This window comes from Felis catus, chromosome B1 (genome assembly GCF_018350175.1).
Source record: "Felis catus isolate Fca126 chromosome B1, F.catus_Fca126_mat1.0, whole genome shotgun sequence".
NCBI lineage: Eukaryota > Metazoa > Chordata > Mammalia > Carnivora > Felidae > Felis > Felis catus.
In genome coordinates this window covers 170,825,336-170,847,377 of record NC_058371.1, presented here as the reverse complement: position 1 = coordinate 170,847,377, position 22,042 = coordinate 170,825,336, and the positions used below count along the sequence as shown (strand labels likewise).

General features: G+C 39.7%; 1 protein-coding gene across 13 annotated transcripts in view; it reads right to left on the bottom strand.

Annotated features, from left to right (window-relative positions):
* The window catches only part of APBB2 (amyloid beta precursor protein binding family B member 2), a 388,287-nt gene that overhangs the window by 197,873 nt on the left and 168,372 nt on the right, over positions 1-22,042 (bottom strand). For 2 of the 13 annotated variants that reach the window (XM_045056439.1, XM_023253180.2), the window contains one exon: positions 9,299-9,367. The exons of the other annotated variants lie outside the window; for them this stretch is intronic. In XM_045056439.1, the coding sequence (XP_044912374.1) occupies positions 9,299-9,317 (19 nt within the window). In that variant the 5' untranslated portion in view covers positions 9,318-9,367. The remainder of the gene's footprint in view (positions 1-9,298; positions 9,368-22,042) is intronic. 13 annotated transcript variants of the gene reach the window in all.

The window sequence follows — 22,042 nt, the reverse complement described above, 5'->3', positions numbered from 1 at the left end:
ATGGAACAGACCAGAGAGCCCAGAAATAAACCCATACATCTATGGTCAATTAACTTATGACAAAGGAGCCAAGAATAAGCAATTGGGAAAGGACAGTCTCTTCAATACAATGGTGTTGGGAAAACTGGACGGCCACATGCAAAAGAATGAACCTGGACCATGACCTTATCCCATACACAAACATTAACTCAAACTGGATTAAAGACTTGAACCTAAAACCATAAAAGTCCTAGAAGAAAACAGGCAGTAAGCTCCTTGACACGGGTCTTGGCAATGGTTTTTTGGATTTGACACCACAAGTGAAACAACAAAAACAAAAATAAACAAGTGGGACTACATCAACCCCCAAATCTTCTGCACCAACAAAGGAAACCATCAACAAAATGAAAAGGCAACCTAGAGAATGGGAGGGAAAAACAAAGAAACAGTCACAGAGGGGGATGTGATCAAGGTGGCAGGAGTGGGGAAGTGAGCAGATGAGGAATGCTCTCTGGGTGTGGCCCAGAGAGGGCAGGGAATAGAGTTGGGAAGAGGGTGGAGAGTTGGGAAGAGGGTGGAGAGCTGGGAGGAAAAGGCGAAGGAATCAGAGATCTCCAAAAGGTCAGGGAACAGGAGTCACAGGAACAAGGAAATGTTCTCAACCCCAGCCGCACGCAACCCTTGGGGAGCTTTTAAAACATACAGAAGGCTAGGGGCACTTGGGTGGCTCAGTTGGTTGAGCATCTGACTCTGGAGTTCTTCTCAGGTCATGATCTCACAGTTCATGGGATCGAGCTCTGCATGAGGCTCTGCACTGACAGCGTAGAGCCTGCTCGGGATTCTTTCTCCCTCTCTCCCTGCCCCTCCCCCAGTCTTGTGCTCACGTGTATGTGCAACTCTCACCTCTCTCTCACACAATAAATAAACAAACAAACAAACTTTGTTAAAAAAAGACTAAGCCCACCCCTAAAGACACCCTCAAAGGCCGTGATTCAATCAGTCTGGGAATGGGCACAGTGGGGATAATAAAATGTTCTCTGGGTGACTCCAATGTACGGCCAAGGCTTAGAACCACTGGAACAAGGAAGTGAGAGGCTTGGAAGAAAAAGATGACATATATCCAAGTTAATGATTTCAGAGGCACTTGGAACACTATGGTCACGCCCGCCACATTCCTTGTCCTTGCACACATTCTCAGCATCCTTCCCTCCTGTCTGGAAAAACTCTACTTTACCTTTAAGATTCAAGGTAGCTATCACCTATTTGTGAAGCATCTTCTTGCTCCTCCAGGCAGATTCAAGGGCTCCTTCTCCTACACTCCCAAACCCTCATCAACTTGTCTCTATATAGCATCATTCACCCTGCTTTAGACTTCCAGCAACCAGAACAGCAGTGTAGTACACAGTAGGTACTCATTAGAAGTTTATGGAATCATCGAATAAAATGAAAAAAAAAAAACCAACAAAAAAAACCCAAGTGTTTTGTTAACATCTCAAGAAATGTTTACATTAGAAGCCTATCTTTACTCAAGCTTTTATCCCATGTAACAGCTAAGCAGGATTTAAAATAAAATCTTTTAGGGGCACCTGGGCAGCTCCGTCACTTGAGTCCAACTCTTGATTTCAGCTCAGGTCATGATCTCACAGTTGGTGAGATCAAGCCCCGTGTCGGGCTCTGTGCTGACAGTGCAGAGCCTGCTTGGGATTCTGTCTCCCTCTCTCTGACCCTCCCCTGCTCACTCCCTATCTCGCTCTCAAAATAAATGAATGAATAAATGAATGAATGAATCTTAAAATAAAATATTTCAATATTCTATCCAGACCAACTTATTTTGCTCCTCAGTCTTGGCTCAAGAAAATTCGTGCTCAGTTCTGCTGTAACTCTCTAAAGAAAAGGCTATTTAGAGTCAAAAGTCTGTTTTGTGACCCAGAACAGACTGGTATACTTCTCTGCCAGACATGATTTCTCATCAGCTGTCATCCTACTAGCTCAAAGTTGTACGTGCTTTGGTCTGAACAGCATTCAGGCCCAGCTGAGGCTCTCGTGCACACGGCACAGCGCTCCGGTCACCACTGTGACCCCCGGTACCTATTTCCGGGCCTTCCTCTGTTTCCTCTCTTCCTCGTATTTACCACCTGCATCAGTAGTAACAATGAACAGAAGAGAATCACGTATGATGGGAAACAGCAACACGATAGTAATATAAATGTTAAAAGTTATGGAGAAAAACTAGCGCTTTGTGGATATAAACGTGAAAAGATGACTATGTTCCTCTTCTATCCTAGGACCACTCTCTCGCACCTACCTTTTGCTCCATCTGTTCTACATGTAGGACATTTTAGCCTGCTTTCCCCATACTAATACTATATTGAGACTCAAAAGTCAGTGCCATGCAAGGCACTTCCATTTATCTTTGCCTGATTTTACTATAGATTCGAGATCAAAAACTAATTTGTCCAGGGGCGCCTGGGTGGCGCAGTCGGTTGAGCGTCCGACTTCAGCCAGGTCACGATCTCGCGGTCTGTGAGTTTGAGCCCCGCGTCGGGCTCTGGGCTGATGGCTCAGAGCCTGGAGCCTGTTTCCTACTCTGTGTCTCCCTCTCTCTGCCCCTCGCCCGTTCATGCTCTGTCTCTCTCTGTCCCAAAAATAAATAAACGTTGAAAAAAAAAATTAAAAAAAAAAAAAAACTAATTTGTCCAATATTCCCTTTAATTTGGGGGGGGGGGGTGGTGTGTGGACGGAGTTAAATCCACCAACACATGGGCTAGGCCCTAAGTGAGGATTCAAGACATTGCTACTCCACATTTTCCAGACTGGAAACACTGAAACAGCCCTCCATGAGTTTCTTACCTACTGAATTCTGCCCATTTTCCTGGAAGTGTTTCTCCAGGAAATCGGGTTTCCCCTTCCCACCTCCTCCACACCTGCTTTCAGGCCCTCATCATCACTTATCAGTTCCTTCTAAATCTCTAAGCATAACGGCTCTGCAGTCTACTCTGACACATTTTGCCCTGTATCATTCTAAGAACAAACTGATCACATAGCCCTCCTGCTTAAAAACATCTACTGGCTCCCTACTGTTCAAATTCAGCTCACTCTACACAAGCCACCTCAAATTCTCCTATGCTGGTCTCAAATCTGCCCTTCCAGTCCCATCTCTTGCCACCGCACCTCCCCCTGTTTTCTACACCACAGCCACAATCTACCTTCCTGACAATGCCAACCCCTTCTCAAGTTCCCCCTCTGCACAGAGTCTGTTTCCTCTGCCCTGGAATGTTCTTTGTCCTCCTCTCTCCTAGCCCCACCCTAGACCCCCGCCTGAAAGTTCCTTTATAAATCCTTCAAAACACGGCTCCTTTAGCCTTTCTCTGATTCCTGTGCACAATGATGGCTGCCCTCCCTCTGTGCTAGCGATGTAACAGGCTGTTCGTATCAGTACTTCTATTCTATACTGTAAATGTCAACTGAGATGTCTATCTCTCCTTTTAAACTGTAAGTTCCCTGAGGGTGGTGACTGTTTTGTTCATTTTTTAGGATAGTTTTATTGAGATATAACTTACATGTCACAAAGCTCACTTTTAATGTACAATTCAGGGGTGTTTAGCAAATTCACAGAGTTGTACATACATCACTACAATCTAATGGCAGAATTCTGTTATCAGCCCAAAAAGAAACCCTCCACTCAGCAGTCACCCTCTATTCCTTCACCCCCCCGTCCAGCCCCAGCCAACCACTAATCTACTTTCTGTCCTTAGAGCCTTGCCTCTTCTAGACAGTTCACATAAACAGAATCATATGACACGTGGTCTTTTGTGACTGGCTTTCCTCACTTAGTGTGTCGGGGTTCATCCATGTTGTAGTATGTATCACTGCTTTATTCCTTTTTATGGCCAAATCATAATCCATTGTATCAACAGACCACATTTCATTTGTCTATTTACCAGTTAACGAACATTTGGGTTGTTTCTACATTTTAGCTATTACAAATAATGCTGCTACAAACATTCATGTGCAAGCTTTTGTGTGAACATATGTTTTTAATTCTTCTGGGTGTACATTCAGGAGCAGAACGGCCAATTATATTTATATTATATTGCTGGTTATATAATGAAATACACTTGACCTTTGAGGATTTGTAGACTGCTGTCCAAAGTAGCTGCACCAGTTTACATTCCCATCAGCAGTGTATGAAGGTTCCAATTTCTCCACAACCTCCCCAACACTCATTTTTGTGTCTTTCTTAAGATGGCCATCCAAGTAGGTATGAAGTGGCACCTCACTGTCGTTTTGCTTTGCATCTCCCTTTCGTTTTTAAATTTTCCGAACCTCCAGTACCTTTCGCAAAACCTGGCATGTAAGAGTACTCAATAAATGTCTGATTCATTAACCCATTCACCCATTCGTTAACTAAATATCCATCGAGCATCTGCTATGTGCAAGTTGCTCTTCTCAAGGCCACGAACATTACAGTGCACGACATAAGCAAAATGAATGAGGACCGGATAAGCAAATGCCAGTAACCCTGAGACTCTTCAGTACAGAAGTGGTTCTGCTTCTCCTGGATTTCTGGTGGTTGGACGGGGCCCCAAGGCTTTGCCATCACTTCTACATCTACTCATCATGCTGTTATGAAGCTCCACGTCAATTCAGGAGGATCATTTCCTATTCTACAGCTGGGTGTAAGCTGAGTTCAGAGTGTGACAAGAGCTAATATTATTACTGCCATCGCTCTGCATCCACATGGAGAAACATCTGTTACAGACTGGCATGGATGTCTCCTTATCTGGTACCAGCCCCACAATTTTTCTTGGGGAATCAACCTTTCTACATGCTAATTCCTTCATTAAACAGAACTTCTGGTGTGCATGACCATGCAGTAGATACGGTTCTAACTGCTAAGGTTACAGCGGCGAGCAAACCCGACAAAATAAAAACACCTACTTTCATGCAGCTTAGGTCCTACGGGTTCAGCCCACGTGTTTCAGGCAGAGATAACGCTGCCCCACACTTCGTGGAGGGCACGGCCCAGGCCCAGCCAGTCAGAGTAGCAAATCCCCATGGCTATGGTGACTGGCTCAAGGAAAAGCATGCGACCCACACAAAGCTAATCCTAAGACTGTTGCCGGAATGATCAGAGGAGGGGTGCTCTTTTTCTTGAACTGGAAGATATAAGTCTAGAACTTCAAGGGGTCACCATGAAGAGGCAAACTGAGTTAGCATGAACTTAACAAATGAGCAAGCAGATCCGTAAGATGGAGAGAAAGGGGGAAGCTCTAACGACAGCGTTGGAATCCCTAAAACGAGACATACTTGAAACATGATGCCTCTAGACTTCTCGGGAATTAAAATCAATCGATTGGAGTGTGTGTGCTTAAACCACTTTAAACTGGCCTTCTCCTTTTAGGAATTCAAAAAAAAAAAAAAAAAAACCACCTTAGTTAATTAACAGAGTATTTTTTATGAGACCTAAAAAAAATTAGGTAAGCCAGCGTTACTCAAATTCCACGATTAACAAAGCTTTCCTGAACCCCAGAGTCACAAAGATCCCGCACGGAGATGTAACCCCATAACTTGGATGACGTCCTAATTCAAACTCATGCTGGAATCTGTACTTAAGCCTACCCGCTCTGCTTTCTCTTTTCTGAGACCTCTAAGCATCTGTCAAAGAAAAATTTTGTCAGTAATGACAGGAAACTCCTCTCCGTAACCTGCCGCTCTCCCTCGGCTCCCACGACACGCTTATAAAATTGGAAATTGACAAATGGGCCCCAGGAAACCCAATGTTGGCCCTGCTCTTCAGTGAAACTTCACAGCTTCTTCATCTTTCTGCTACACAATTTTATTTCCACTGAGGAGTTAACAGCAATACTTCTACCCTGAGGAATGTTGCCTTTTGAACTAGACTTCTAAGTAGTAAGGAAATGAAATAACTCAGATTTTTTTTTTCGTTTAGGAAGGAGAGGCAAAATAAAGCTGGTTTCCTGAAATTACTCATGAAAGTAAACTCCCAATGTGACAAAAATGATAAGAACCTCTCTATGAACAAAAGAGGTAAAGGTTATATGAGGAGGCAGCTTGGGTCATGGAGGCAGGGAGATCACAGGATTAGAACCTTGGAAGTTTCTAAAGCCAAAGGAGCAGCTTCCCACAGCTGATTCACAGGGCAGCTTCCCCGGGGTTCCTAGGATAAAAGGAAGATTTCAACAGCCAGGTCTTACCCACCTAAAAGTTTCCCATGCCCACTCAACTTAATTGCCTGAGGACTCACTTTGTTAAAAATCCCCAGTGGAACTGAGGAGACTCAAGAGAGATGTACCAGACACTTTTCTTCAAGAAACTCAGTCAGGGGTGCCTGGGTAGCTCAGTCGGTTGAGCAACTGACTTCAGCTCAGGTCATGATCTCATGGCTCGTGGGTTTGAGACCCACGTTGGGCTCTGTGCTGACAGCTCGGAGCCTGGTGCCTGCTTCGGATTCTGTGTCTCCCTCTGTCTCTGCCCCTCCCCAACTTGTGCTCTGTCTCTCTCTCTCTCTCTGTCTCTCTCTCTCTCTCAAAAATAAACATTAAAAAAAATTTTTTTTAAAAAGTCAGAATAGGCAATGAGAAGATAAAGTTATTAAACAGACTCACAATGGCTAAAGTAGGCAGAGAGACGTATGAGAAAAAGGTATTTGCACAGGAAAGAGGTTAAAGGAAGGTACTCTCCAAAACAATCACAGCTAAGCTGGGTCTTAAACAGTAGGTAGGAGTCCGGCAGTGGATCAAGGTGAGAAAGGCACTGCAGATGAGGGAAAACCTGGCATTCCAATATCACCACTGGCAAATGTGAAGATTAGTCATTTTGGAAACACAAATCAGAATGTGTGTATTCAAATAAGAATTATGACCTTCAAAATAGCCACACTGAGACAGTATATGCTTATCCCAAGGATATTTTTCCTTCTCAATTTCTAAGCCATTTTCTTTGTTTAGAAAAGCCTCAACGTCTTTGGGAGATTAATGTATTTTGTAAATATAGCTCTAGACTTTTATGACCAACTCCAATGAATGTGGTCAATGATCACGCTTAGGAATACTGGTTTAGGTGGGAAAAAGCAGGTGAGTGATAAAGTAATGACCCAGGAACTGAAAAGTCTCAAGTCAATTCCAACAGGGAGCATGATACAACGGCAGACTCCTTGACTATGCTGCCAGCTGAGACCTCCTGGGAAGGGATTCGTGAGTTGAATCTTGAAGGTTCAACAGGGATTCTTCCAGGCAGATAATGGCATATGTTCTGGGGTATATTTATTTTTTAAAAGGTTCCTTGTTGGGGCACCTGGGTGGCTCAGTCCATTAAGCATCCGACTTCGGCTCAGGTCACGATCTCACGGTTCGTGGAATCGAGCCTGTGTTGGGCTCTGCGCTGGCAGTGTGAAACCTGCTCGGATTCTCTCTCCCTTTCTCTCTCTCTGTACCCCTCCCCCTATTTGTGCACGCTCTCTCTCAAAATAAATAAACATTAAAAAAAAAAAAAAAAAAAAGATCCCCTCTAGTCATAGCTCCCGGGAGTCAGGAAATGGGATGGAAGGCTACCTTGTCCCAGTTACTGGTCCAGCTAATTGGTCCAAATTAGCTGCCATCTGAATTTTCAAGTAAAAAAAATGACTGGAATCTATACTCCACTGAAATAAGAACACTGCTTTCCTTGTAAAATGTGTCGCATCCTATACCATTGCATGATAGTAGTAGCTGTCATTAAAAAACCGTGCTGGGTAACAGGGTCATTATCTCTTAGATAACTACCGATGAACAAAAGCAATTTGAGTACCATTAGGAAGAATGAATACACTAGCATAATAAAATATAAGTGACAATTAGAAATTCCTAGAAGTTATTTGATTAATTTACTTCCATTTAGAAGAAAACACATCATTTTATATACTTCTTACAGTTTCCATACTGAGCCTATGTTGCAATGCATTCATTAAAAGATTTTAAATATTGAAGAAGCCCTAGGATCATTCTCAACAATTTAAACTGTATTTTTTTAAAAGGACACATCTATTTGCCATGATCTTCCAAAATTAATATGCCTATTCAAACATGTATTTACAAGAAAATCTACTCCCTGCCCCTAAATTATCACAGTGTGATTAGATGGCCTCTAAAAATTAGCCCTGAGTTCCTAATTTTCCTGTGTGAATTTAGGTTTTTGACTGTTTTGTATAAAAAGGATACTACCTGTCACTCATACACCTCTACTGAGCTTAGTGTTTATTCTATTATGTTTTATTTTAGTTCTCTGTTGAAACAGAACATGCAGTGTTATGTAAGAGAGAAAACAGCTCGGATGTACATTAGGAGTTTAACTACAGAACTGAGGGACTTTAATAGCTATTTGTCCATAATTTAAATCTACTTACTTAAAAACTCAGAATTTACAGAGTGGTTTGTATCCTAACAAATATGGATTCTGTCAGATTCATCTTTCACTTGCAATCCTATCCTATGTTTAATTCAAACTGTTATCGAGAGGCATCTGGGTGGCTCAGTCGGTTAAGCGTCTGCCTTCGGCTCAGGTCATGATCTCACAGTTTGTGGGTTTGAGCCCTGCGTTGGGCTCTGTGCTGACAGCTCAGAACCTGGAGCCTGCTTCAGATTTTGTGTCTCCCTCTCTCTGCCCTCCCCTGCTTGTGCTCTGTCTCTCTCTCTCTCTCTCAAAAATAAACAAACATTGAGAAAAAAAAAAAAGACAAAATGTTATCGGAATTGCTTCTTCCTTATTATACTACTGTGAGGCTAAGAATTAAATCCCACACCACACTGTGTGTGGACTAGCATCCGTCATGACACAAAGAAACGGATATACAATAAAATTATGGTGGTTTTCTTAAGGCCTGAATTTAATTAGCATAGATCAAGGAGAATACTGAATCGGGGAGCTCTATTCTAGACAAACCCAACAATGGCCAAGATGCTGTTTATGGAGACTCACCACCGACACTTCATTGTTCATACGTAACTGTTCACAGGCTATCGAGTACAATGCCAGATGGCAAAATTTGACATAGTTTTAGTTTCCTGTTATAATCAACTAAAATATTTTTACATTATGCTATTACTAGAGTCATGCAATTATTACACGAATACAGGTAGGTCTAATTGATTCTATCTTATTTTAAAGATCCACTTTTCCACTATGTGAGTGAACAATAAAAAGCAAACGTCATTTTAGCAAATCATGTTTAACATCAAAACAACCGTCTATCATAGATATTTGTTAAAATTTTAATATTCAACTGCTTCTCTGCATTGAAAAACGTGAAAGTGTGTCTGACCTGGAAGTACTTCTGACATGGATCACTGGACGCCAGCAGTGGAGCAGGAAATAGGTTATAATTTGAAATCTGAAAAGAGGGATCATTTGAGAAATTAAAACCCAAATAACAAAGCATAAAAGAAAAAAAAGCATAGCATTGAAAGTTCTTCCAAAAGCTGTCAAAAATGTTAATTTTTGGCAGATAATATCAAAATTTGTGTTTATTTATAGTTGATCACAACACATTTGACTGAAATTTGAATTTCTGCTTAACCACATTTTCTGTGAACATTTCTTGAGATTTTTTTTTCCGTGCCAGGCTAGAGTTATCATCTATCTATCTATCTATCTATCTATCTATCTATCTATCTATGTGTCTCAACTTTCCAATGCTTTTTCTCATTAAAAACACACAATTCAGAAGGCAGTAAGGAAAAAACTAGTACATTTCACCACATAAGACTCTAAACATTCTGTTTGGGAATAAAAAATGACTATAAACACAACAGAGACAAAAAAAAAAACTGAAAAAAAATAATACTATGACTAAAAGGGCTAATTTCGTTTATACAGAAAGATCACCTTGAAATTATTAAGAAAAACATAAACAAGCCTATAGGAAAATAAGCAAAGGACAGGACAAGTCCCCAGAGAAACACAAATATCCAATGAACACATAAATAACTAACCTCACTCAAAAGTAAAGAAAATGCACATTTAAATAACAAGGACTAATTGGTTTTCCTCTACTGGCCTACAAAGATTAACAAGCTTGATAACACATAACCTAAAACAACAACACTGGAAAAAGGAATTTTCAAAACTTGCCAATGGGATTAAAATCCGGCAAAACTTTTTGAAGGGCCATTTAGAAATATCTGAGCAAATTGAAAATGCATGGACCCCACTGTACAGCAACTGCATTTTTGAGAATTTATTTTACAGATAAACTTCCATGGACTCTTGTTCTAAAAGCAAAAGATCAGTAACTAACTGTTCTTCAGTGGACATCTGGTTCATTAAATTATGATACATCCGTACAACAGAGTACCGTGCCGCTATTAGGAAAAACTAAGTGGATCGACATGAACGGATATGAAAGGGTCTCAAGAAATATCACTATGAGATGAATAACATGTGCAGCAGGGCAAAATCGCATTTGAGTAAAAATCTGAAAAGCATATACATATATATATATGCAAGTAAATACATACATACATACACACATTACACACACACACACACACACACACACACACACACACACACAAGCATCTACACAGAAAATTTCTTAAAGGAATAAAAAAAGAACTAGACACAGTGGTAAACTGCCAGTTTACCAAATTAGATACATAATAAGGAAAACTGAAAACAGACCTTGCTTTCAATGAGCTGCTATCAGGAATATCACTTGGAATGATAATCTATTATATTAATTCAAATGAAGATACTGTAAGATTCCATTTATATACAGTACAAAAACAGGAAAAACTTATCTATGTCAGGACAGTGGTTTACCCTGGAGGGCAGCAAAAAGGGAGAAGCAGGAGGGCAGCCTCTGGGACGTTATGATACTAAGCGCTGTTTCTTGATCTGGATAATGGAAGCTCACCAAGCTCTACCCTCACGTGCAAAATTCTGTATGCTCATTATAGTTCTGTGAGATGTTTCGTGAAAAAGTCAAATGCTGGCGGTTTTCTAAAGCATTATTCAAATTGTACAACTTTATATTGTGAAGACTAAAGTCTATTCTAACCTTTCCAAACTAGTAACCTTTAATGGGCATTACCCCCAACTTTATGATTCAGATAATGACCTGACAACTTGGTCTACTGACCCACAATACATTTTTAATTATATTTCCACATATTGTGTGTAAGGCTCATTACTCTGGTATAATCAAAAGGGTGGGTTTATTTTAAATTGTCCTGAAACAGCAAAACATGCTGCCTTTATGTACCTTTGCTTTTGTCCTATGCCTTTCTCAACTCCTGAAAAGTATTTTACAATTTTCTTTTTTTTTTAAGTTTTTGTCTTCAGTGCACCTTAAGTTCTAAGTAGAGACAGATGTGAAGTGACAGCTATTTTAAGAAAATGAATATCAATAAACAGAGAGAAAGCTAAGAAGAGGCATACTTAGAGGAGTAAAAAGGCTTGAACAAACACTAAGAATCTGCATACTTTTCAGTGCATCTAATCTTTAAAATAAAAAAAAATATTCCTTCTTCCCAACTTGAAACAAACTCCAACTTCTATAAAGGTATGAACTGACATTCAGATAATCACTTCATATTTTAAATGGTCCTATGCTATTATTATCTGACCAACATTTATTCCATATGTGCATGGGTTATGCTAGGAACAGGGGATACTTCAGTGACAGAAACACCATTCCCCACTCTCATGGAACTTATAGACAGACCAGTCAGGAAGATGGACATTAATCACAAAATTATTCATATCGGTGTATAAGAAAAGAATATTAGACTGGAGAATCAGGATACAGTTACCTGAGAAAGTATAATTTAAGTTGCAATTTGAGGACTAAACAGGATTTAGCTGAGTAAACATTATACACCTACCACATGCAAGGCATTCCCTGGCCCCAGGAATACACAAACATGCAAAGTTTCCCTGGGCATTTATATCCTTGATGAATAAACCTAAACTAGTAACGGTTTCCAGTGACTTTGTGGAATGGGCTAATTCTGCATAAAGAATAACCTGAGAAATATAAAAGCACTCAAGTATGATTTTTTAATTTTTTTTAATTTTTATTTATTTTTGAGAGAAAGAGTGTGACTGGGGGAGGGGCAGAGAGAGAGAGACGAAGACATAGAATTCAAAGCAGGCTCCAGGCTCCATGCTGCCAGCACAAGAGCCTGACGTGGGGCTCGAACTCACAGACTGTGAGATCATGACTTGAGGCGAAGTCTGCTGCTTAACTGACTGAGCCACCCACGCACCCCAAGTATGGTTTTAAGAATAATCTGTAGCTGTGCTGTCCAACATGGTAGCCACTAGAAGCAACAGAAGTTAGTAACACTGGAAAAGTGACTAGTGCATCTAAGGGATGCCTAATTTTATTTAATTATAATTAATTTAAATCTAAACTTAGAAATTGACATTTGATTCTTCAAGGAAACTTCTTGGGTAGGTGAATCTACTTTTTCAACAATATATTTTATGAAATCTAATACAGATCGAGTATTTCTACTGAAATTCTGCATCCCGGTTGAGTACTAGAAATGTAAAACACACTGATTTTGAAGACTTGGCATGAAAAAAAGTAAAATATCTCACTAGTAATTTTAAAATATTGATTACATGTCGAAATGATATTTTGGATATACTGAATTAAATAAAACATATTGTTAAAATTAATTTTGCCCTTATTCATTACTTATTAAAATTTTTTAAACGTATGTTTATTTTTGAGAGAGAGAGAGAGAGAGAGAGAGAAAGGGAGAGAGAGAGCGAAAGGGAGATACAGAATCCGAACCAGGCTTCAGGCTCTGAGCTGTCAGCACAGAGCCCGACGAAGGGCTCAGAACCACAAACTGCGAGATCATGACCTGAGCAGAACTTGGATGCTTAACCGACTGAGCCACCCAGGCGCCCCTTGCCCTTTTTTTTTTTTTTTTTTTGGAATTGTGGTTACTAGAGAATTTCGAATTACATATATGGCTCACATTACTTTTCTGTTGGAGAAGCACTGATCTAGGGAATGCAGACAGAGTTTGAGACAATGCCCTAATCAAAATATTATTTACCTTTTCCATAAAAGCAAAGACAGGCAGAAATGTCACCTCAGCTGTAAAGCGAGGGAAGGTCTGCTAGCATTCAGAACAAGTGTCTCTGCTTCCACGAAATCACATACTGAGTTCAAAGACACCAGAGACCTGCGTAGGCCACTACAAGCTCCACGTTAAGAATACAGCTGTGATTTTATTTTTTTATTTAAGTTTATTTATTTGAGAGAGAGAGACTGAGCACAAGAGGGGGAGGGGCAGAGAAAGAGAGAGACAGAATCCCAAGCAGGTTCCTTCTGCACTGCCAGTGCAGGGCCCAATGCGGGGCTTGAACTCGTGAACCGTGAGATCACAACCTGAGCCAAGATCAAGAGTCAGATGCCCAACCGACTGAGCCATCCAGGCACCCCAATACAGCTGAGGTCTTAAAACAAAGCATAAAACTATGTAAGTGAAACAATCTAGTAACCAGAGTTTCCCTTCCAGCAGCGTTTTCACGTGTCCCATTAATGAAAATCCATAACACTATTATGCTTTGTGATAATGCCACGAAAGCCCAAAAAATGTCCAAAAGGACCACAGAAGAACGTCCCGAAGCAGAAATCATGGAAGCACTATTAAACAAATGAATAAGTATATAAGTTAAATACCCACTTATATTTGGTTCAGTATGAGATTATATGCTTTTTTCCCACGGGATATAAATAAATTCAAATTTTTATATATACCTCACCTTTTCCTATCATAACAATCCAAACCTCAACGTCTTCATTTTTGTCAACAGAATATGCCCCTGACCAAGAATGCCATCCCTCACACTAATCGTGCCCTTAATGTGTTCCACTTGTGTTACTGATTATCCTTTTTATTTGTGATACTGTGTTTGTAATTTAGAATAAAAACTTTTCCCCCTTATTTTTATTGTATATTTTATCTTTTCTTAATTACACACTGTACCTATCAGGTTTCAAGTCGGGAAGAGATGGTACAATCAAATTGAATAATCTGAAGTGGGTTTAATTTAGGTACTATTCAAAAAAGGTCGGCAGGGTAGGAAAACCATAAGGGGTAATGCAGACTCCAGAAGCAGCAAGAGCAAGTTACCATCCTTGGTCTGAGGGATGAGAAAACTGTGGGCAGAGAGGGCACTGCCCAACACAACTACCATCTGCAATGGGGGAGTCCCAGCCAGCTTTCAGCAACCCTGAATAAAACTGGGATCTTTTCCTGCTCTCACTGCCTGATCTTTTTAACTATAAGGTTGAGAAACTATTCCCAAGTAAGCTAAAGTTATGTGTAATACTTCTTTTTCCAAGAAAAAAATGAAAACTTCCTTGTGTTCATCCATTTAGATACAGGCTAAGTATTGCATCCTTGATAAAATTTTCTTTGAACTACCTAATTGGTTTTTTTAATGCTTACTTATTTGGTGGGGGGCAGAGAGAGAGGGGGAGAATCCCAACCCAACCTCTAGAATAAAGTTCTTTTAACCCTTGACAATCTAATACCCAATTGATTCTAGAACCTCTCATTTACTTAAATCCTGCATTGCCTTCAGAGAGTTACTTTCCTGAAAACTCTAACCCAGTGTAATCTGATCAGAAACAATCCCTTGCTATAACAAGTTATTTTGTAAGGTCCCTTTACTATCTTGAAGTGGAATTCATAGATAAGTAGACTATATATACACATGAATTCCAGAAAAGGAGAAATAAAAGGAGAGATACAATTCAATAAGCAAATCTCAGGCCCAACTACACTAGCAGTCATGATCTATGGGTAGATTGCTGTGAGTGCAACAACTATAAATACAAACTGAGCCAGGCATGTGCTGTGTTGTCAACCCAGAAATCATGTTCTGCACTGCTGTCAATAACAGCAATTTCAAAACGCTGAACAACTCTAAGAAAATTCCAAAAAAATGTTAAATACAAGTCATCTTACAATTAGAAGGGGTTTCCACTTCTAGAATATATAGTGTATATTAAAGCCATAAAAAATACTTTAGAACTTCTAGGCTCTTGCAATTATAAACATGCTGTTTGCCTACCTGAGTATTTGGTACAGTGTTCATACGCTTTGTAGAGTGAAATATTCTTTGTTATACAGGGTGCCCTGGTCTCCACCCAGAAATGCAAGTAGGGGGCCTCCTTCCACAGTCCCTAAGGGGCGCTGTGCTGTAGACACTTCCAGCCTCCCCAGCTGTGAAAGTTAGAACGTCAGCCCAGAGTTATCTCTCCACTTCCTAACTCTGACACTGAGGTCCTATATGATCTTGAACCAGTACTTCAGGTCTGAAGCACATCTTATTCAACTGCAAATCGTGGTTACCATCCATGTGACAGTTACTACGAGGATCAAATGAGATACAGCAGGTTGCCTGCCTGCTTTGCTTAGTGCCTGGCAGATATTATTTTTTCTTACACATATGACCTCTTTTCTCAACAAGGCTGTAAGCTTTCTGAAAGAAAGGGAGGTGTCCTAGGGATCTTTTCACACCCATTGTAAGTGTTCGGCAAACTTTGGTGGCCCACATCTTCTTTCTTCCCTCCCTGCCCTGTCCTGCCCTCTGTGAAAATGTTCATAAATAATAAACGGAGTCCAAGAATGGAGCGAAGAACTACAATTATAATGGGAACTTTCTTTCTGCCATTACTGAAGTCATTACTGTAGCCTGCCAAGCATACGAAGGGCTGTCAAAAAACTGTCGCTTAACCCTCCCGAAAATATACAAGGTTGGATTCGTTGATAAATACTTTTAAAGTAGACATTGCACTCTAGGATGGGACCTATCTCTAAATTCATACTGATTCAATCATCCTTTAAGGTTTCAAATGTTTTTCCCTAAAGAACTTTAATCTCTACTTTCAGATCTATAATTTGGAACAGCTGCATCAGATGACTCCACAGTCGAACTCTGAAAAATCCTTTAAATTGCCTACTGCATACAATACACACAGTTTCCATTAAACAACTAAAGTGTGTAAAGTTTTATGATGCATACATAATGAAGAGTATTTAGTAAGTATATGCATATGCAAAATTTTATTTTTAGTATTTTGTATTTCCACAGAGAAGTACAGGTGTGGCATACCATATTTCACTCAATGAAAATAACTTGATTTTTTAAAAAAAGTTTTGAGATCTGATTACTAGTAACAATTTCTTGCCATCCACATACCTAGGAGCTATATTATCTACTGTTAAGAATCACTGTTCTGGAAAAGCCTAAATTCTCCACTTACATAATTTAAAATAGAAAAAAAGTTCTCAGCAATAAAGATGCCGGGACTAATCCTATCACTAATGTCCATATCTTACACAAAAACCCGTAAGGACACTGATTTGTGGTTCTAGCTCTTTATCTTACTTGATTCGGTGTTCTCAGTGCCAGATTTTAAAACCAATTCCAAGAACACTATCAAAAAATACGCGCAAAGAAAACTGTTTCCTGGAATGTATCCCAGGGGGGAAAATACCAAAATTGGAAAAGAAATACTTTTAAAACAGAATAAAGGTAGACTTTTCCATTTATGAATTACCTTTATAACTCTTAACGATAATTTTTTTAAATGAAGCAAAAGCTTTATGATTCCTCCAAAAATATATTTGACCCCCATTTTTCACACTTCAAAGGCATGACACCTGCAGTTTAGAAATAACAGCAATATTTAATGCTTCTAAGAAGTACCAATTTAAAATATGCTGCTGGATGGCTTTGGAGGGTGGACTGCATCAATGGCCTCAATTAACACCTCTCTGTATCCTTGCCCTCTGCCCTCTAACTTTGTAGCCCCTTCCCACTGACTATGGCCTAGCTGTGTGGCTTGCTCTGGTCATTAGGAGGTTGGCAAATAGAATGATACAGAAGCTTGAAAAGCATGGCCCACTTCCAGCCCCTTGAAAAACAGTTAAGATCTGTGCTACTGCCATGAGAACACATCCAGGTTGGCCTCTCGGAAGGATGCTGGAGTCTTAGGTAAGATAGATGAATCCTCTTGGCCGAGGCCATCTTAGACCGGCCTAAGCCAGCTGCCCATCAAACACGTGGAAGAGTGTTGCCAAGGGCTGCATGCTGGGCCTGCAGCTAACTGCAGGACCGTGAGAGAGCCCAGCAGATACCGTGAGCATCCCTCGGCCATCCTGTAGATACCAACGGCTATTGCTGAAGCTACTGAATTTTGCGGTGGTTCATCATGCAACATTACTGTGGTAATAGATAAATGATACATGAATTATACCCACAACAGTCAAAATGAGATAACAGAAGAGCCGTTGGGATTAAACCTCAATCAATCCCGGGGAGGTATGCTGCTGTGTGAGGATCCCACTGTGGGGAACCAAGTTCTTCCCTGCCCTCCCTGGGTTACACAGGAATGTCTTGATCAATACAGGCTTCATCTTCGGTCTCTCCCATTGTTCATAAACAACACACAACCATGTACACTCAGCATGTCAGAGTACCCTGTGATGGCAAAATTTAGGGATGTGTCATAAGGTCATACTGGAAGCATTATTTCTACTAGGAACAAAATCAGAAACAAAAAAATCAACAGGAAACTGAATTACATCTCTACAGTGGAGTATTATGCATTATTTAAAAGTGAGGAGGGGCGCCTGGGTGGCTCAGTCGGTTGGGCGTACGACTTCGGCTCAGGTCATGATCTTGCACTCCGTGAGTTCGAGCCCCGCATCAGGCTCTGTGCTGACAGCTCAGAGCCTGGAGCCTGTTTCAGATTCTGTGTCTCCCTCTCTCTCTGACCCTCCCCTGTTCATGCTCTGTCTCTCTGTCTCAAAAATAAATAAACGTAAAAAAATAAAAATAAAAATAAAAAAATAAAAGTGAGGATGTTCTATATATAGTTATCTAGAAAGATCTCTATTAAGTATTATTGAACAAAAAAACTAGCTATAAAACAGTGTGATGAGTATACTGGCATTACATACACAGTACTTTTAACTTTTCCGTATGTTTGAAAATTGTCATAATGAAAAGTTAAAATAAAGGTAGCAGGCATAGTGTCATTCTTTCATAAATTTTTTAAAAAATCTTTTTGTGGTAAAATAAAACACACATTTAGAAAATTACACAAAACAAATAGTTTATTAGTTATTGTAAAGAAAACACTCTTACAACTACCACCCAGATCAAAAAAAGGACTTTTCTAGCCACCCCAGAAGGCCCTCCATGAACTTCTTCCATTCTTCCAAAAGTAAACAAACCTATCTTGACCTTATAGTAATTATTTCCTTGCTTTGCTTTATGATTTCATTACCCCACTGTATGACCTTGGTCAATATAGTCAATTCTTTCCCATTTTTAAAAATTTCATAGGTCTTTTAAGTTACATGTAATGTATGTCCCCCTCCATCTTTTTCTTTACTTTACAATTTATTCATTAAAAAACCCAGATCTGAGTAAGTCATGGCATGAAAGGTACAGCATAGGAAATACAGTCAATGGTACTGTTATAGCTCTGTATGGTGACAGATGGCAGCTAGACTTATGGTGAGCATACTATAATAGAGAGACCTGTCAAACTGCTATGTTGTACACCCGAAACTAATATAACGCTGCATGTCACCTCTACTTCAATTTTAAAAATTAAAAAAAAAAAAATCAGGGCCAGATGAGCTATGGAGTTTCCACAGTATGGATTCTGCTGACTGCATACTCACGATACAAGTGAACACGTTGCACTGTCCTCTGAATTTCCTGCAAGTTGGCAGCTGGATTCAGAGGCTTGAAAAAATTGAGATTCAATCCATTTGGTGGGATGCTCTTTCATCAGGAAGCACATAATATCTGGTTTTCACCAGTTTCTAATGTTTGCAGTCATTGTCACTCACCGTTTGGATCCATTAAATAAACAGAGATTGTAAAAATGGTAATATTTTAATTCTCTCATTTCATTTTCATTTGTTGAGTGGAAAAATTTTAGGAGATTCTTCCCATCATCTACTACATGGTTATCCAGTAGTCAGTTCACATAAGAAAGGCAGGATAAATACTTGACTCTTTTCTGACTACTTTCAAGGTAACAAATTGGTGTTCCATTAACCTCAGATGGTAACCAATCATTTTTTTTTCATATCATGAGAGGTCGTGGATTTAAACATATTCACAACCCTCATTTCTGAACCTCAAATCGTCCCAGTTTTTACCACTAAGATCATCTTTAGGTTGGCTCCTGAGTCCTTCTGACGTGGCCCCAATCTTTGATAGCTTCCTTGCTACTGCCTAGGGATATTACAGGCTCATCTTCTCTTTCCCTGGTTACTTTTGGTGTTGAAAGCTCACTCTTCAGGATATTTCTTAGGAAGAGCTCATGGGAACAATATTTCCTCCCATGACTTCTTGCATGTTAATAATAGTTGGTGTTCTTTATACTTGAAGGTCAATTTTCCTAGACTTAAAAAATAAAGTCTCACATCTTTTCTTTGAGTGCCGTAAATATGTTATTCCATTCTTCTTGTGGCATAAAGTGTTTCTGTCAGAAAGTCTGAGAACAACCTAATTCGGTTGTTTTTCTCTTTTTGTCTACATACCCAAAGGACCTTTTCTCTTGTTTTGGTTTTTTTTCAGGCAGTATGTTTACTAGATTATCTTGACATGGGTTGTTCTAGGTTGATATTCTAAAATACATGGTTTACTCTTTTTTTTTTTTTAAGTTTACTTATTTTGAGAGAGAGAGAGAGAGAGAGAGCGAGCGAGCAGGGGAGATACAGAGAAGCAGAGAGAGAATCCCAAGCAGGATCCACACTATCAGCACAGAGCCCAATGCAGGGCTTGAACTCACTAACCATGAGATTATGACCTGAGCCGAAACCAAGAGTTGGACACTTAACCAACTAAGCCACCCAGGCACCCCGTTTCTGAATTTTTCTAATTCAGATGTTTGCTGTTCTTTCTTGCCTTATATAATTTTGAAAATAATCCTTTTACTCTCTTTTGAAATAGTATACTTTAATTTTTTAAAGCATGTCTTTTTTGGCATGCTTTCATTGTCCATAAGAATATTATTCTGTTCCTCCTTTTTTTTAATAGTGTGTTTGTATGGGATGTAATCTTGCTAGTGTTCTGTACTTCTATAAAATTTTATAAAAGTACAGAACACTAGCAAGATTACATACCATAAACTCACTATGAAAAGAGAAAGAATAAGGAACAGAGTGATATCCTTACAACGAAACCATGCCAAAAAGACAGCTTTTAAAAATTCAAATATAATATACTATTTCAAAAGAGGGTAAAAGATTATTTTCAAATTATATAAGACATAAAAGAACTGCACACATCTGAATTAGAAACGTGTGTGTGTGTGTATGTGTATGTATATAATTTACATAGTCTCTCTTTTATTACCTTTCCCTCCCCTATTTGCAAAGCTCTATGAAGGCAGGGACTACCTCTGTTTCACTCATCAGTATATTCCTAATGTCTGGCAGATGGCAGATGTTCAATAAATAGTCCATGAAGGAATGTATAGAATAGTTCACTAAAATGTTAACAGCAGTAATCTCTGGGTGGCAGGATTTAGAAAAATGTCTTCCAAACCTTTGTGTGTGTTGCTGATTTGGGTAAATTCTTTTATAATGAGTGAAGCATTTTCATATTCAGAGCAAAGAGTTATTTATTGTCAATGTGAAAGAGGGAAAGTTTGTACATGAAACTCTCTGTGTACATACTATACATTGAAAGGAGGGAAGGAAAGAAGGAAGGAAGGAAAGAAGGGAGGAAAAAAGGGAGGAAAGGAGGAGTAACCCCATCTCCCCATCCCTCCCACCCCCTCACTGCATATGACTTCTATTCATAAAGGAAGCCTCTGGCGTCAGAGGTGATAAGGCTTAGTTTTACTAAGAAAGACTAGGTTTAGAGTTGGTGAAAAGGAAGACAGCAACCACCCATCTGCCTTCCATGCTATATTTGACAAGATTTTACTCTGCAGCTCAGAAAACATGTTAATAGGACTTCTTGTGGTGGAGAGGAAGGGATTAAAAAAGCAAAGAACCTTGTTGTGATAGTTTGGCACGATATCGAAAATGGCACACAGTGCCTGCAATTCATGGAACAAAGATAACATCTTTTCATAAAATCTGCACTCCAAGACATCCCAGATATACAACCAAGAAATGCCGATGGCAGTGACGCAAAAGCACCAAACAGAACAATCCCAAACAAGAACGAGATGAAGCCTTAATTTGCTTAACTGGGCCTTCATATATCTATTAGAGAAAACATAAGAGATGAACTGCCTCATAAAACAGATGGTCTTCTCCAGCTCCCCCTTTTAAAAAAAAAAAAAAAAAGATAATTAAAGGAAACGAAAGAGTAAGGATCTTGTTAAATTGGCTAAGGAAAATGATTTCATTTGAAGTAGAACGCGTGAGTTTTTGGAGAAAGGATTTCAAGTTTTCCCTCGGAGCTAACACAGGTCATTTGGCAAAGCCTACCTGAGAAGGGGAAGGCCCTCCTAGGGCAAAAGCCTCCTAGACAGCAGGGAACACCCTGGCAGGCCCTATTAAGAAGCAAAGAGAAAGGCTGAGGGGTAACATGGCCTTGTTGAAAGAGCATTGGATAGGGAGTCAGGACATATGAAATCTGACTTCTTGATTCGTGAGTCCAAGGAACCTACTTCACTCAGTCACCTTTTAATTTTTCTTAGAGAAACCCATTATTCATTCCCCTGTCCTATCTTGGTAGTAAGAATAAATGAGATAACGAGAAAAATCTGTGTAACAAAGACTGCAAGTGCAAAATTGTTTATACTGGAATTTTGTTTCATTGCTAGATATAAAGTCCACTGAGCAGTACTGTTGTACGTTAAAAATCGGAGGGAAGGGAAATGAGGGTCCAGGTACTCGGAACCCAACAGAAGATGACTATGTCCACGTCTGTTCTTTAAGCTCTAAGACACTGTCTTGAGGAGGAGAAGAAGATAAAAGCACACCCTGGGGCTCCAGGGTGGCTCAGTCAGATAAACACCTAACTCCCGATCTCGGCTCAGGTC